The 16,993-nt window shown below is 36.3% G+C and overlaps 2 protein-coding genes across 3 annotated transcripts in view; both read left to right on the top strand.

Annotated features, from left to right (window-relative positions):
- Positions 1 to 4,940: 4,940 nt before the first annotated feature.
- LOC126818838 (myosin regulatory light chain 2, smooth muscle minor isoform) overlaps positions 4,941 to 16,993 on the top strand; it is an 83,205-nt gene continuing 71,152 nt past the window's right edge. The window contains exon 1 of one of the 2 annotated variants that reach the window (XM_050546476.2): positions 4,941 to 5,080. The gene's annotated coding sequence lies outside the window, so the exon portion shown is untranslated. Of the gene's footprint in view, positions 5,160 to 16,993 lie in introns of both variants that reach the window. The other variant, XM_050546475.2, reaches the window with a different exon arrangement.
- LOC126818825 (uncharacterized) lies at positions 8,450 to 12,031 on the top strand. The gene is made up of 2 exons (XM_050546429.2): positions 8,450 to 9,342; positions 10,210 to 12,031. Exons 1-2 carry the CDS (start codon positions 9,054 to 9,056, stop codon positions 11,517 to 11,519), a joined length of 1,599 nt encoding a protein of 532 aa, XP_050402386.1. The 5' UTR covers positions 8,450 to 9,053; the 3' UTR covers positions 11,520 to 12,031.

Below are 16,993 nucleotides of genomic sequence, written 5' to 3'. Positions count from 1 at the left end.
TATAAATGGATTAAACGAATTAAGCTTTCGTTGAGTGGCCCGAGGAATGGACTGTCGTATGATGCCCAATTTATACGAATACTATGACCAAGCAGCAAAATATGACAAGCTGAAAATCAAGTATTTTCTGATTTGGGGCGTTTTTGGACGCCTGTATCTCGAAATCTTAACAGCAACTTTTTTTTTAACTTTCTCTATCGAGAGTCCATTCGATAGTCTTGTGAATTATGCCATCAAATATTTTCTGATTTTATCTCAAAAACTTAACCTACATTTTTTTTTTAACTTTCTCTATCGAGAGTCCTTGCGGTATTCTTGTGCATGAAAACATCCAATAAGTCTCTGAAATGTCTGGAATAGCATAAAAAAGGGACTGAAAATCGAAAAAAGTCGAAAAATCGTGAAATTTTAGAAAATGCTATATTATTTTATTATTTAATCAGATCGTTACGATAAGGTTACACATTCAGATAGCTGACCTAATTACGATTCTAACGATGTATAATATGTATTGAGTTATTGAAATTTAATTTTCGATATTTTGACATTTTTGAATTTTTGGCACTTTTGAACATAGGATTTCTGAGGGCCATTTTATCTGATCAGATAATGTAATATAGGGTCATACTATATACCGGAAAACACCGGGAAAACAACCGGAAAACACCATTTTATACTGAATACCGGAAAACACCGGAAAAACACTAAATACCGGAAAACATCCTAAATACCGGAAAACACCCTAAATAGGTAACCCGGAGCCTGGTCCTCTGTGTGCGGTTTTGGACCAAGTGAGCGCCGATGAAGGAAGGTCAAGGTCATTACGATGTTCGTTTTACAAATAGCCCCCCCCCCCAAAAAAAAAAAAAAAAAAAATATAAAAATTTCCGATTATTTTTCTCTGAAATTTTGTTGATGCCTATTATGTTTTGAATGTTTTAAAAGACACAATCAGTCTACCTCCATCATTGACCATATTTTATTTTGTATTTTAATTTTAGTTTTCAGTAAATTTCAGTAGATTTCAGTGTTTCAGTATTTCATTAGATTAAACACTGCCCTTGGAGGGCCCCATTATATGCCGGTTGCGCCGGTCTCCTGGTTCGAATTAGTGGAAGGCACGACTAGGCCAACTCCTCCCTAGGTAACAAAAAATCGCATCATAAAACAGCAAGTATCATCAAAAGCGAGTTAATAAATCTCTGAATAGTTCGAGTTGAAGTTCCAGGTTTAACCGCTATGTGTCCTAATCACCAAACGAAATGGATGCCAAGCAATTCTCGGACAGGCTGTAATCTGAAAAGTGTTTATCCTTTCCAAGAGCTGTCCATCCCGTTGGAAGGGCTAAAAATCTACTTGTTTCTGAGCTTACTTTCATTCCAGGGTCAAATATAATCACTTGAATCATAATAATATTCAACATATTCCATCATATTCCGAGGGCCGCACACAGGATTTTTTTCTGGATTACTTTTCGAGCTTTTTTCCCCAACTTGTTGACCAGTTTTCCTTGAGAAAACCCCAACTTTCGCCCAATTGTCCATGAGAAAACTACATAATCTATCTTACTGCATTGACGGGAAGTGGTAAGCTGGACGTCTGTGAAAAGGGTTGATCGATAAATTTTCAAGGAAGCAATTGTTGTTTTTGTTTGTGAAATAGAGGACTCTAGCCGATGAGGCTACTTTCCCCCCGAGAATCTCAGGCAACCAATTTGTTTTATGTACTACTATCGTAATAAAACATTACTATGTTAACCACTTCCTGGTGGCTGAAGACTTACACCGAATGCGTATTCGGAAAAAAATGTCCCCGAGAAAATGTTTTTTCCGACAATCGATATTTGCACATCTTTTGCACAAATTATGCTGCACTGTGTAAGAACTTGCATCCTTTGATCTGAAGATTGTAGATGGAAAAGTATCATTTGCACTATTTCAAAGTAAACCTGCATTTTCGTATATCATCCCGTAATTTGTGATTAATGACAATGACTGTGGAAATAATATGGGTTGAGGAACAGAAGATCTATGTTCGTCACGTGACTGGACAATTTCACCCAAGTCCCACCCTGACGATGATCCCTCCCTGAGCGGCGCGGCGCGCTCTCTAAAAAAGATTTGGGCACAGTTTACTCTTCTAAGTTTTCCGGTAGCTATTTAGTAACCCGGAGTTTGGTACTCGTGTGTGGTTTTGGACCAGGTGAGCGCTGATGAAATAAGTTCATTAACATACAAGCGAGCGATCGCCTACGGTCAAAGAAAAATTTCTTTTCAGATTTTTTTTAACAATTTCTTCTCCTAAATTTCTCTCAAAAAAAAAATTCAAATTTTTTTTCCAGTATTTTTCTCTGTAAAATTATTTTCTACGGAATGTTTTTTTGTAAAACCAATTTTTTTTGTGACAGAAAAATTTTGGAGAAAAAAAAATCGGAAATTTTTTTGGGGGGTGGGGGCTATTTGTAAAACGAACATCGTAATGACCTTGAACTTCCTTCATCGGCGCTCACTTGGTCCAAAACCGCACACAGAGGACCAGGCTCCGGGTTACCTATTTAGGGTGTTTTCCGGTATTTAGGATGTTTTCCGGTATTTAGTGTTTTTCCGGTGTTTTCCGGTATTCAGTATAAAATGGTGTTTTCCGGTTGTTTTCCGGTGTTTTCCGGTATATAGTATTGCCGTGTAATATATCATTACAGAGCCTTGTGGCTATCTAATTGCCCAAATTGGTTATTAAAACTATCCCGACGATAATCTCCATATCGGACGTATTCAAAAAATGGAGAAAAGGGTTAAAAAAAAATTAGCGCTCGTGCGAAAAACTTGATTTCTCCATCAGATCTTAGCGGACCAAAAGAACTAAAGTGTCGCTGGATAGTCCCATTAATGGACTTTCATATGACATCTGAATGATACGATTTAGATGGCTAGAAAAAAAATTATGGTACGCCGTAAATCTAGTATTTTCCGTTTTGGAGCATTTTTAGAGGACTTTTTCTCAAACACAACAACTACGTTTCTTCTTAAACTTTTTTTTATCTCAGAGTCCTATGGGTGGGCTATGGCATGTAATATATCATTACAGAGCCTTGTGGCTATCTAATTGCCCAAATTGGTTATTAAAACTATCCCGACAATAATCTCCATATCGGACGTATTCAAAAAATGGAGAAAATGACATCTGAATGATACGATTTAGATGGCTAGAAAATAAATTATGGTACGCCGAAAATCTAGTATTTTCCGTTTTGGAGCATTTTTAGAGGCCTTTTTCTCAAACACAACAACTACGTTTCTTCTTAAACTTTTTTTTATCTCAGAGTCCTATGGGTGGGCTATTGCCGTGTAATATATCATTACAGAGCCTTGTGGCTATCTAATTGCCCAAATTGGTTATTAAAACTATCCCGACAATAATCTCCATATCGGACGTATTCAAAAAATGGAGAAAAGGGTTAAAAAAAAATTAGCGCTCGTGCGAAAAACTTGATTTCTCCATCAGATCTTAGCGGACCAAAAGAACTAAAGTGTCGCTGGATAGTCCCATTAATGGACTTTCATATGACATCTGAATGATACGATTTAGATGGCTAGAAAATAAATTATGGTACGCCGAAAATCTAGTATTTTCCGTTTTGGAGCATTTTTAGAGGCCTTTTTCTCAAACACAACAACTACGTTTCTTCTTAAACTTTTTTTTTATCTCAGAGTCCTATGGGTGGGCTATGACATGAGTCCAAAAATAAAAGCATTGAAATAACATAAGTTATCCAAAAAGAGCCTCAATCTTGGAATAAAGTTGAAAAATCCTTAGATTACTGAAAATGATCTTCTAATTTTCTTTCTTTGGAAAACAGCTGAATGGATTATTCTGAAACTTCTTGTACAGAAGGTAAGGTAACCAAACAACTTGTTAAAGCTATCCCGACAATGATCCAAAAACCGGTAGTCGATAAAATTTCCGATATTTTGAGAAAAAAAAACGTAAAAAGTAAAAATATGGTGATCTTGCGAAAAAAGTGATTACTACGCCAGATTTCACCGAATCAAAACAACTAAAGTGTCATTTGATTGTTCGAACAATGGACGATCTTATGACATCTAAATGGTAAAAATTCGCGGGTTAGGCAATATATAACGGAACGCTGAAAATCTATTATTTTCCTTTTTGGAGCCTATTCAGACGCTTTTATTTCGAAAACTTCTCTTATTTCCTTTCTTAAATTTCTATAACTTAGAGTCCTAACGGTGGTCTATGGTGTGAATCCAAATTTAAAAGCCTCAATATAGTATAAATGGTCCAAAAGGGCCACAATCTTTGAAAAAAAGTCGAAAAATCGTTATATCTGTAAATCTGCTTCTAATGGTATAAGGGAGGTAAAACTGTCCAATGGATCTTTCTGAAACTTCTGGTACAGGAAGTTAAGTTCTCATACCACTTGTTAAATCTATCCCGATAATGATCCGTAAACAGGAAGTAGTCAAATAAATATTCGATATTTAAAAAAAAAGACAGTAAAAAAAATCGATGCTCTTTCAAAAATCGGCATTTCACCGTCGGGTGTGACCGGATCAAAACATCTCAAATATTGTTTGGTAGCTCGATAAATGGGCTATTGTATGACACACTTCCTGTCTGATTCCTGAGAGCCGGTTCAGTGCTGCTTGCAGGTCTAGTTACTATTATTATCTGACCAGTTGACTTTTACTCGTATGAACAGTTTTGGACACCCACTGTGAGTGTGACCCACTACAAATTTGGGGGGTCAAACCTTTTGTAACTGATGGCCATATTATTTTGTAATTAGATTATGAATATTGACTGTCGGAGTCACTTCTCTGCAGGTAGGGTGGGTTTGTCGTTCAGATTGGTTAAGTTCTTGTCCAAATCCGAATGAATTGAACAAAAATATAAAGTGAGTCATTCGTGTCTTTCCAGTGTCAAATTCCCATAGAGGGCGCTTTTCCGTTAGGTCGCGCGTCAACATAGCCTCGCACATCCAAGCCGGCATCGTTCGTAATATCGTTGATAAATGTTTCTGGAAGTAAGGGTCTATAACAGGAAAGTGGAGTTTTAACAGGTGGGGTCTATTTGTTGAAAAGTTGAATTTGAATAGTATTAGCGAAAGAAACATTCCACTATTTTGAGACTTAAAACAGGTAATTTAAAAGCCGAGAGTTTGAAAACTGATAGATAATACCAGGAATTAGATCAAAGGTCTTGTTCTTCAGAGAAAGGCATCGTATTCGTAAGGTCGAATAATCCGTGAAAGGAATGTCATTCCTAATAAGGACATACGTAAACTTTTCAAGTCTAGTTTATGAATCGATCATTATGTGTAGGATAAAGCACGAGACTAAGGTTATAATTATGCTGGGGAAAGAAAGACTGAAGAAAATAACCCGAGAAAAAGAAAAACCGAGGCCGGCAGACCGAGGTTTTTCTGTCGAGGTTTTTTTTCTGAAGTCTTTCTTTCCCAGCATAACCGAAGTCGAGGACTTTACTTAAAGGCTCAATACCACTCTTGTTGTAACTGAATAATATGCCCCAATCTTTATTCTGGTCAACAAATTGTACTATTTTAGAATATTTCAATTAATTGATGATACAAATTTCATCTTAACACACCTTATTTAAAATTTTTGAAAAATTCAACATAATGGTTTGAAACGTCTAACGTGAACCTTTTCAAATGAAACTTCGATTTAAAAATAGTTTCGAACCCTCTGGACAATTGAAATAGGATGTAATGGATAATTTACACAACAGGTAGGACACTTAAACATCTAGTACTTCGAGATATTATTTATTTTCTGGAGCTTTCAAGCCAGCAAGAGTGTCATTGTCCCTTTAAAATACTTTATCAGTTTATCTTGCTTATAACCCGTCTATGTTTACATGTACGCAAGATGAGAAGATTACATGTCATTTCGGTCCCGCGTCATTTCGGACTTACGTCATTTCGGACTCCAAAAAATATGTCCCCGACATTTCGGACTCGGGTAGGTGACATTTCGGACTCGGGTAGGTGACGTTTCGGACTCGGGTAGGTGACGTTTCGGACTCGGGTAGGTAAGATAGAATTATACAACACACTGACGCCAATTTACTTTATGAACTATTTTATTTATCAACATAGCATAAAATGATAACATCGATTTATAACAACGGGCATATTATTTTATTTTTAAACATACCATATAGCGATAACAACGGTCATATAAAACATTCATTTATTGTATAAATACATACACATTCATACATTAACGCAACATTTATAACAACACGTGTATTTATTTGATGAAAAAATAGCTTTAGTCGGCTATTCATTTTTTTTTTTTTTTTTTTTCATTTTTTTAATTATGTAATTGTTTTTCACTGAGCGGGTGGACCATACAAATGACTTATTTTTTTTAATAGTCTACTAGTGCTCATCTGTTTTTCATTGTATGAATCCCATATATTAAAAAGTTGGCCTTCTACATGTCGATACCGACGTCTTTGGTGTCGTCTCAATGAACCTTCCGACATCATTGTGAGGTCCAGTGGTATCTTTGTAGCTTCTGAAAAAAGTGCGCAAATCAATAGATAAAATGGCACAGGACCTCTGGCGTTGACACGGGAATTTAGTCTGTTGTGCCAGCCCTCCACGTCGTTATTGGTTCTCACTGGCAACATAAACACGCACCAATCTTCTATTGGAAACAGACGAGATGAAATCCATTGATCTTCTATGTATGTACATATCGGCTCTAACTGTTCTGGGCACCTGTCTTTCAAATGGGCAAACATGCCCGCCACGTGTTCTTCGGGCAGGAAAGGGAGAGCCATCAATCGCCTCAAATAATTAAACACGTCCCCCTTTTCGTTGTACGCTGTCTGAAATAATAAAATATTAGAAATATATTAATACTGAAAATCTATTTGTGCACTTGTACTTTAAAAGAAGATATTATAATAAGAATTTTTTTATTTTACTATAAGAAGATTTATTATAAGAAGAACGCACAACATACCTGGAATCCCTTTTCTTGAATTTTCCGGAAAACGGCCTGGGTCCAATGAAACACGCATCCTTGAATTCTTATATCTACAAAACGGCGTCTAAGGGCCTGCCATAACCCCGCCTCAAAATCCACCACAAATCCCTCCAAGGCAATCTGGCTTGGTAGCATCTTGTCCACTGCCCGGAGAACACATCTACAGCATTTCCATTCAAAAGCAGTTCTATGTCGGTTTAAACTCCTGTACTCATCCCGAGTGATGCCTGAAATAGTGATAAATAAAATAATAATATTCCCGGATTGCGGGTACGTGTCAATAAATAACAATAACGACAAATTTATAACGTTTCAATAAATAACAATAACTTACAAGCTGAAACGACAAATTTATAACGTTTCAATAAATAACAATAACTTACAAGAAACGACAAATTTAAAACGTTTTAATAAATAACAATAACTTACAAGAAACGACAAATTTAAAACGTTTTAATAAATAACAATAACTTACAAGAAACGACAAATTTAAAACGTTTTAATAAATAACAATAAAGAAAATTTCATTACGTACCGGAATCGCAGGTTCGATGTTGCCATAAAAGACAAGAATCGCACTGGAGGCCTTCTTGTCGAGGACGGACAGGATTGGTACACTTTACGCAATTTCCACTAGCCATGATAGATTCGTGTAAAAATTGAGAATGATTTGAATTGAAATATGGCACATATATATAATACATTTGAGCTTGGGCTCAATCATTTCTTAACGGCTTCATTAATCTCAGCTTGCTTTCATTAATCAACACCAGATTAAATACGAGTTGCAGTGTTTTTATTTCTCAATCATTTCTTAGCGGCTATTAGAAACGCCGATCAGTGTTTTTATTTCTCAATCATTTCTTAGCGGCTATTAGAAACGCCGATCAATTATCGCTATTAATCTTAAATACAACAATGGGATGGTTTCACTAATCGCTGGATTCACTAATCGCTAGATTAAAACAACAATCGCGGATCGATTATCGTCAATTTACTCATCAAAATACAATAATATCCGATCAAGTAAATAAACAAATACAAAAAAGGCAAGTAGCATAGGTTTTACTTCAAGTTCAAGTTCAAAGGCGTGTTGTCAAGTAATGGCCTGTATGGGATAAATAAAACAAGACTAACAATGTTTAAATCTTTATTAATGTGAATGGTCTGTCTTGAGCCTCACCTACAACGAAAGAAAAACAGCTATTACTAATATATACACACATAATTTTAAGTTTTATTTGAGTCCGAGTCCGAGTCCGAAATGTCGCCGGTCCGAGTCCTAAATGTCGTTTGACTGAGTCCGAAATGACACCGAGTAAGTCCGAAAAGTCGCCATACTGAGTCCGAAACGACGTTTGTGCTGAGTCCGAAATGACGCGGGACCGAAATGACGTGCTACCGATGAGAATATCCCAGAATTCCCGTAAGAAAAACCTTATATCATGTTTTCTTATGGGAAAAAAACGGATGTATGCGGGTCAGTTCATCCCACGACCGTTTCACCCCGGGCTATTTCATCCCAAACTATTTTTTTATTGGGCTGTTTCATCCCCCTCGTTATTAGAATAGCAGTTAATTAACTGAGTTGTACTTATTGTTAAATAAACTGTTAAACACTTATTTATTGTTAAATAAACATGTACTTTCGGGTAGACTAATCACCAGAATTCACCGGAATTCATTTACAATCACCGGAATTCACTTCTAAAAATCCCCGATTCCTCCTACAAAACTCACTTATTTTAAATGTATAATACATTTTGATCTCTCCACAGGCCAGATAAAGGCGCTGTAGGTGAATTTATTTGAAAGACTACCGGAATTCATTTCAAATATATGCATCATGATTATGATAACGTAGGGCGCGTCGTATTACTTTTACTCAATAGGCTGAACTCCAAAATAACACATAATAACAATTCGCTCGAATTACCCAATACGGTGTTTCATGGTTACCCATGATCCTTTGCGCGTTGGAGTAGTTCCGGTTTAACGCAGACGTCATTGGCTATGGCGAGTCACTGCGTCCAAGTGCAAAGTCAAATTTCATATGTAAACAAACAAGAAATTATAAGGTCGCTGAAAGCATTCAGGAAGAAATATGGAGGTGGACAGTTTTGTTGTGTTCCCAACTGCAGTAACCAGCGAGGAAAGGATAAAATTAATAATGTGAAAAGATCCTATTATAGATTTCCAAAGCACAACAACAAACAGTTCAGATTATGGATGACAGCGATCCGACGTGATGATTGGGATTATCGTAACTGGCACAGGGTCTGTTCAGATCATTTTAAAGGAGGTAGGTCTAACTTGTTTTCTTTTTGATCACACATTATATCTAGATATAGAGTTGTGTTTTCCGCTGCAGTAAGAGTGGGATAATACAATAAATAGGAAATAATATCTATATATAGCCAATATATTATAGGCCCTATATCATTTGGTTTAGGCCTAAAGTAACAAGTACTAAGTGGAAGTCATTATATTTTTTTACATGAAGATATCTAACATAGGTTTATGTAAATTAAAGCTTCCCTCCCCAGTTTTGAAGGAAGAATGTCACACCCCCGCCTCCCTCCCCTAGAGTCTAGGCTAGAGCAGTGGGGTTCGATGGCTAAATGGTAAGCACGTACGTGCGCGCTGTACAATAAAGTCTGTACGTCATTCACTCATTTAGTCAACTGGCGTGGTTTCGATTCCCTGGTTGTACGTGACAAGGAGTAGGGTCGCTTGTCCAACCTCGTGGCTTTTCTCCGGGTTCCTCCCACTGCTAAAGACTCCTACGTCACGTGCAAGCGAATTATTAAAATAAAATTGAACCGAATGTTATTCCCGAAATGACCTAGTTTGTGTCGAGTGGACGTTAAACCCCATTTCTCTCTCTCTCTTTCCTCCCACTGCTAAAGACCCCTACGTGCAAGCGAATTATTAAAATAAAATTGAACCGTATGTTATTCCCGAAATGACCTAGTTTGTGTCGAGTGGACGTTAAACCCCATTTCTCTCTCCCCTAGATAGGCCTTTTTTAGTACCTAAATTAGGGAATGAGTGAAATGGGGTTTAACGTCCTACTTTTTTTTAACTAATCTACATGTATGATCGAAATTTATCAGAATTAGAAAATGAATATTTGATAGCATTATATAGTATAGCCTTGTATTTTTAGGTAAAAAAGGAAGTAATCCCTCAGGCCCAGGCTTTGTTCCAACAGTATTTTCGTTCAAAAAGGAACCAACACCAAGGCCCAGCAGAAATTCTAGTAGACCTGTCTTGTCTCCACTGAAAGAACATCAGAATTCATCCATCCCACCCAAGAAGCGTTGCTGCCTTACATTTTCACAGTCCTTACAGACTAAAGGTTTGGAAAAACATGCTCTTCTTACCCCACAGCCGGAAGGTCATGATTATATTGTTACAAAAATGCAAGAAATGGATGAAGCAATCAGAACATTTTTACCAGAGATAGAAGCAAAAATGAAAAAACTGGAGAATTTAGAAAAATTAAATGAAATTTACAGAAATCAAGTTTTAGATTTGGATCAGATAAAGAGCAATCCCCAAAAAATGCAATACTGGACTGGTTTTCCAAATTATGAAACATTTCTTGCATTGTTTGAATTTCTTGAGCCACGTGCGCAAAACATGAAGAACTGGAGAGGAAATACTACTCTTCAAACAGAAAATTTTACTAAATTTTACACAAACAAGCCAGGTCCAGACAGAAAGATGAGTTTACTGGATGAGTTTTTCCTAACTATGGTGCGGTTAAAATCACCACTTCTAACTGAAGACTTGGCTCAGAGGTTCAGTATTTCAATTGGAACAGTATCGTCAATATTCAGTTCATGGATAAACTTAATGTACAGTGACCTTAAACTGTTGTGTGAACTTTCAACTCGAGACATCACCGAGGAGAACCAGTCACATGCTATGGGTTCATATAAAGATGTTAGAGTAATACCCGATTGCACCGAGTTGTTTGTTCAAAACCCAAGTAAATTAGAAGAAAAGAAACAGTTTTTTTCAAATTACAAACATCACAACACTTTCAAATTTCTTGTTGGCATCAGCCCCCAGTTAGGAATAACATATGTTAGTCGTGCCTATGGTGGTCGTGCTTCAGACAGACATATTACATCTGATTCAGCAGATCTGTTGCAGAGACCTGAGATTAATAAAGGGTCTGTTATGGCAGACAGAGGTTTTGTAATTGAAGGTATCTTAAGTGATATGGGAGTGAAGTTACATATGCCATCATTTAAGGGAAGAGAGAGACCCCAGTTGTCTGCTAAAGAAGGGTCATTGTCCAACACGATCTCAAGTGTGCGTATCCATATTGAACGTGCAATTCAGCGTATCAGAATGTATCACATTTTGCATGGGGAACTACAGTTGTCAATGAAACATATAGCTGAGCAAGTGTTTACTGTATGTGCATATTTAGTTAATTTTCAAACTCCTATTGTGAAGTCTTAGGCAACTAAACATACTACTGCAGCAGCTAAGTCGTCCAGGTAGTCAACAAGTGATGTCAAATATTTTTTCTTTTGTCAGTAATGAAAACATTTACAACTCACTTTTAAACTCAGGAAAAAGTAACAACCCACCCATTAAGTAATTATCAGAAATCATTAGAATTTGTTTCAATTGTTTGTCTCAATGCCTTTATAAATTATACTGTGCATAATTTTATATTAACTTTAACTTCTAGCACGTCCGCAAGATTTCTCAAGTGATCAAGGGTCATAACTCTGGCAGTAATTATCTGAAATCGTTGAAAAGCAATAGGCTACTCCGTCTCATGACCGTAAATACTGTGTATAAATTTAAAGTCTATTGGACATTTAACTTAGCCTCTAGAGCATAATTATTGGGCGTATCAAAAGCACATTGTACATATACATGTACGTATCCTGTACATGTATGTGTAGGCCTACTTATTTGATATTTTGCTGTACATAAGGTTAATTGCTATAAATATTATTAGTTGTAGGACGTTAAATTACATTTCATTTATTGTACTTGTTATAAATATTATTCTAATTGTTATATAAATATCATTATTTTAATTGTTATAAATTGTGATTATTTTAATTGTTATAAATTGTGATTATTTTAATTGTTATAAATTGTGATTATTTTAATTGTTGTATGTTATAAATATTAATTGTTGAACAATTGAATATTTAGTGCTAGAATTAAAATATTTTGTTTAATAAATTGTGACATTTAAATGTTTTCATTCGTTTTCTTCATTATCGAAACAAAGTTAATAAGCAAGTTTCTCTATTCTAATTCTGTCCAAGTTTAATGATTCTGACTTAAATCAAATTTACCTGTGCAAGTACATGTACGCGTGTACATCATTTAAGAAAAGACAGACAAGTTTTGTTTATTAACCAGGGGGCCTCAGGTTCGCTCCCGATGTTGCCTATCTTCATAAGCCCAGTCAGTGCAGAAAAGTAGGACGTTAAACCCCTTTTCATTATCAGATCTTTTTTTTCTTTTATAAATTTGATATCCCAAAGATCTCAGTTCCTGTCGATCTTTACGCACATCAAACCGTAATTTCCTGGATTATGACCCCTGAATGTATGAAAAATTGTTTTTTTCACTTCTCCTAGAGGTCACACTTTTTATCCTGTCAATATCTGTGCACATTGGTCTGTAATTTCCTGAATTATGCCCTGAATGTATGAAAAATCATGTTTTTCATGTTTTAAAAAACGTTTAAATTTATCACCGTTACACCATAATGCCAGCTGAGTTAGACTTTCATGAAAATCAGACCAATACTGCCTGACAAAATGGCCGCTCTCTGTAAGCAAAAGGGTTATGGACCCTGTAGAGGTCACAATTTTTATCCGATTTCAATGACACTTAAAATAAATGTGTATATTCCAAAGAACTGGGTTCCATTTGATGCTTGAGTGTATCGGATCAGAACTTCCTGGATTATGGCAACTGATTTTACGTAAAATCAATTTTTATACGCCTACAGGTCACAATTCTTATCCGAATTTAACGAAACTTGAAATATAGGTGTATCTCCAAAAGATCTCAGCTGCTTTCGATATTGGCATGTATCGGATCGAAACTTCATGGATTATGGCCCCTGTTTGTACGAAAAATCACGTTTTTGGCTTGTGGACCCTATAGAGGTCACAATTTTTATACGCCCAAATTTTCATGTGGACGTATTATGCCGTCGCCCCTGTCCGTCCGTCCGTCCACAATTTGTTTGTGGACACTCTACAGGTCACAATTCTTATCCGATTTTAACGAAACTTAAAATATAGGTGTATCTCCAAAAGATCTCGGCTACTTGCGATATTGGCATGTATCGGATCGAGACTTCATGGATTATGGCCCCTGTTTGTACGAAAAATCACGTTTTTGGCTTTTGGACCCTATAGAGGTCACAATTTTTATCCGATTTTGTTGAATCTTGAAATGTAAGTTTATAACACAAAGATCTCAGTTCCTTTCGACATTCGCGCATATCAGACCATAACTTCCTGAATTATGCCCCCTGATTGTACGAAGAATCGCGTTTTTAGCTAGTGGACCCTATAGAGGTCATAATTTTTATCTGATTTAAAAAAACGTATTATTATATCACCGTTAAACCCTAAGAACAGCTGAGTTCGAATTTCGTGAAGGGGGGTTGGGTGGCTGAATGGTTAGCACATGCGCGCTGTACCATAAAGTCTGTCATTGAGTCAACTGGCGTGGTTTCGAATCCCCGGTTGTATGTGGCAAGGAGTAAGGTGGCCTGTTCAACCTCGTGGGTTTTCTCCGGGTCCTCCGGTTTCCTCCCACTGCTAAAGACCCCTACGCGCAAGCGAATTATTGAAATAAAGTTAAAAACCATGTGTTAGTCCCGAAATGACCTAGTTTGTGTTGAGTGGACAGTAAACCCCATTTCTCTCTCTCGAGAGAGAGGCTAAAGTTAAAATCCGGTTGACTTTAAATTTATACACAGTGTTTAAGGTCATGAGACGAAGAATCCTATTGATTTTCAGCGATTTCCGATAATTACTGCCAGAATTATGGCCCTTGATCACTTCAAAAAATCTTGTGGACGCTCTAGAGGTCAAATTTAATATCCAATTGACTTCAAATTTATACACAGTGTTTAAGGTCATGAGACGAAGAAGCCTATTGATTTTCACCGATTTCCGATAATTACTGCCAGAGTTATGGGCCTTGATCACTTCAAAAAATCTTGTGGACGCTCTAGAGGTCAAAGTTAATATCTGATTGACTTCAAATTTATACACAGTGTTTAAGGTCATGAGATGAAGAAGTCTATTGATTTTCAGTGATTTCCAATAAATACTGCCAGAGTTATGGCCCTTGATCACTTTGAAAAATCTTGTGGACGCTCTAGAGGATAAAGTTAATATCCGATTGACTTTAAATTTATGCACAGTGTTTAAGGTCATGAGACAAAGAAGCCTATTGATTTTCAGCGATTTGCGATAATTACTGCCAGAGTTATGGCCCTTGATCACTTTGAAAAATCTTGTGGACGCTCTAGAGGCTAAAGTTAATATCCGATTGACTTTAGATTTATACACAGTGTTTGAGGTCATCAGATGAAGAATCATATTGATTTTCAACGATTTCGGATATTTACTGCCAGAGTTATGGCCCTTGATCACTTTGAAAAATCTTGTGACGCTCTAGAGGCTAAAGTTATCACCGATTGACTTCAGATTGGTACACAGAGTTTAAGGTCTTGAGACGAACAAGTATATTGATTTTCAATGAATCCATGATGTTAAAAGTTTTGTTTACTAAACATTAGCATGGGACAGAACTTTATAAAATCCAAACAAATTCTAATGGTTTTCTGATAATTACTTAATGAGTTGTTACTCTTAATCAGATTTTAATGTATTATAAATGTTTCATTACCGAAAAAAGTAAAAATATGCGACAACTCTTGTTGACTGCCCGGACGATATAGCTTCTGTGGGCGTATGTTTCGTTGCCTGTCAACCTATCTTTATCTGATTTTGTTGAAACTTGAAATGTAAGTTTATAACCCAAAGATCTCGGTTCCATTCAATATTTGCACATATCGAATTGTAATTTCCTGAATTATGGCCCTTGATTGTAGGAAAAATCACTTTCTTTTTAGCTTGTTCTCAGTCCCTTTCGATATTCGCGCATATCGGACTGTAACTTCCTGAATTATGGCCCCTGATTGTACGAAAAATCAAGTTTTTATATGCCCACATTTTCATGTGGACGTATATTGTCGTAGCCCCTGTCCGTCCGTCTGTCCACAATTGTTTGTGAACAGTCTAGAGGTCACAATTTTTATCCGATTTCAATGAAACTTGAAATATAGGTTTTATCACCCTAAGATCTCGGTTCCTTTCGATATTGGCATCTATCGGACCGTAACTTCATGGATTATGGCCCCTGATTGTACGAAAAATCACGTTTTTGGCTTGTGAAACTTGAAATGAAAGTTTATAACCCAAAGATCTTGGTTCCTTTCAATAATCGTGCATATCGGACCGTAACTTCCTGAATTATGGCCCCTGATTTTTATATCACCGTTATACCCTAAGGACGGTTGAGATCGAATTTCGTGAAAATCGGCCCAAAACTGACAGACAAAATGGCCACCGTTCGTTCTCAAATAGCGTAAAAATATGGCATATCAAGGTTGTGGACCCTATAGAGGTCACAATTTTTATCCGATTTTGTCGAAACTTGAAATGTAAGTTTATAACACAAAGATCTCGGTTCCTTTCCATATTCGCGCTTATCGGACAGTAACTTGATGAATTATGGCCCCTGATTGCACGCAAAAACACGTTTTTTGGCTTGTGGGCCCTATAGAGGTCATAATTTTTATCCGATTTAAAAAACCGTATTATTATATCACCGTTACACCCTAAGGACGACTGAATTTGAATTTCGAGAAAATCGGATCAAAATTGACAGACAAAATAGCCGCCGTTCGTTCTCAAATAGCGTAAAAATATGGTATATCAAGGTTGTGGACCCTATAGAGGTCACAATTTTTATCCGATTTTGTTGAAACTTGAAATGTAAGTTTATAACCCAAAGATCTTGGTTCCTTTCCAGGGTATGAAATAAGCCTCTTATATGGTAACCTCAAAATAGGTTACGCTAATCTGCATCAAATTTGAACTGGTAACCTATAGGTTACGATGCCATATTTGTTTAGAGCCGACCCTCGAATTAGCCTAGGGGGATTTGGGGCCAATTAAAAGATTAGCCAGCTACCCCTAAGCTTATTAAATCAGCAGGGCCCATATCCCTAAGCGAATTAGTGGATTATTGTTAATCCTAAAACTCTCTACAAAATTGCAAATAACTAAATAAAAATTTTTTTTATACAAAAATGTACAGATTGTCGTGTTCTTTCCAATGATATAAAATTCAATTGTACAAACTAACAATTACCGGTATATTACTATAAATAATATTGAAAAGTCAGTTCCACTAAAATTATGACTTTTCTCTGTCATAATAAACGTGAACATGTATCTCCTAAGATTTTATTTTAAAAAAAAGAACAGTGTTCAAAGTAAATATAAATATATAACTTTTAGAAAGAAATATCGCCCCAAATGACCGTCACTTCATCACTATGTGACATTTCTGCCTTTGTTGGATATATGGTGGGAATTGTCGTCTTCTTTGCTTCATAGCATCGAAAATAAAAATATATAGTTGAAATCTTCGGCAATGTAATATTCCTCTATGTAGCTTGTATTAAATCCTAAAAGTTTTGATTCAATTTAGCTTTCCAAACTCTAGAATTATTATCCGTAAGTTTTGTGGTATCGTCTGTCTGGAAACGTATCCAAGATATGGTGGCCGACACGCTTGATCTCGGCTGCTTCGCATCATTCATAACGTCCCCCAAAAATAACAAATAGTTGATTTCTTCGACATTA

This window comes from Patella vulgata, chromosome 4, assembly GCF_932274485.2.
Source record: "Patella vulgata chromosome 4, xgPatVulg1.2, whole genome shotgun sequence".
In the NCBI taxonomy this organism is placed as follows: Eukaryota; Metazoa; Mollusca; class Gastropoda; family Patellidae; genus Patella; species Patella vulgata.
The sequence above is the reverse complement of the archived record's forward strand: the minus strand, read 5'-3'. Positions and strand labels throughout refer to the sequence as shown.

Bases quoted from the DNA above. Each gene is read 5' to 3' on its own strand.
- LOC126818825 (XM_050546429.2), top strand. From the start codon at position 9,054: ATGGCGAGTCACTGCGTCCAAGTGCAAAGTCAAATTTCATATGTAAAC. The intron at 9,343-10,209 runs GTAGGTCTAACT...TTGTATTTTTAG, and splicing joins TTCAGATCATTTTAAAGGAG to GTAAAAAAGGAAGTAATCCC.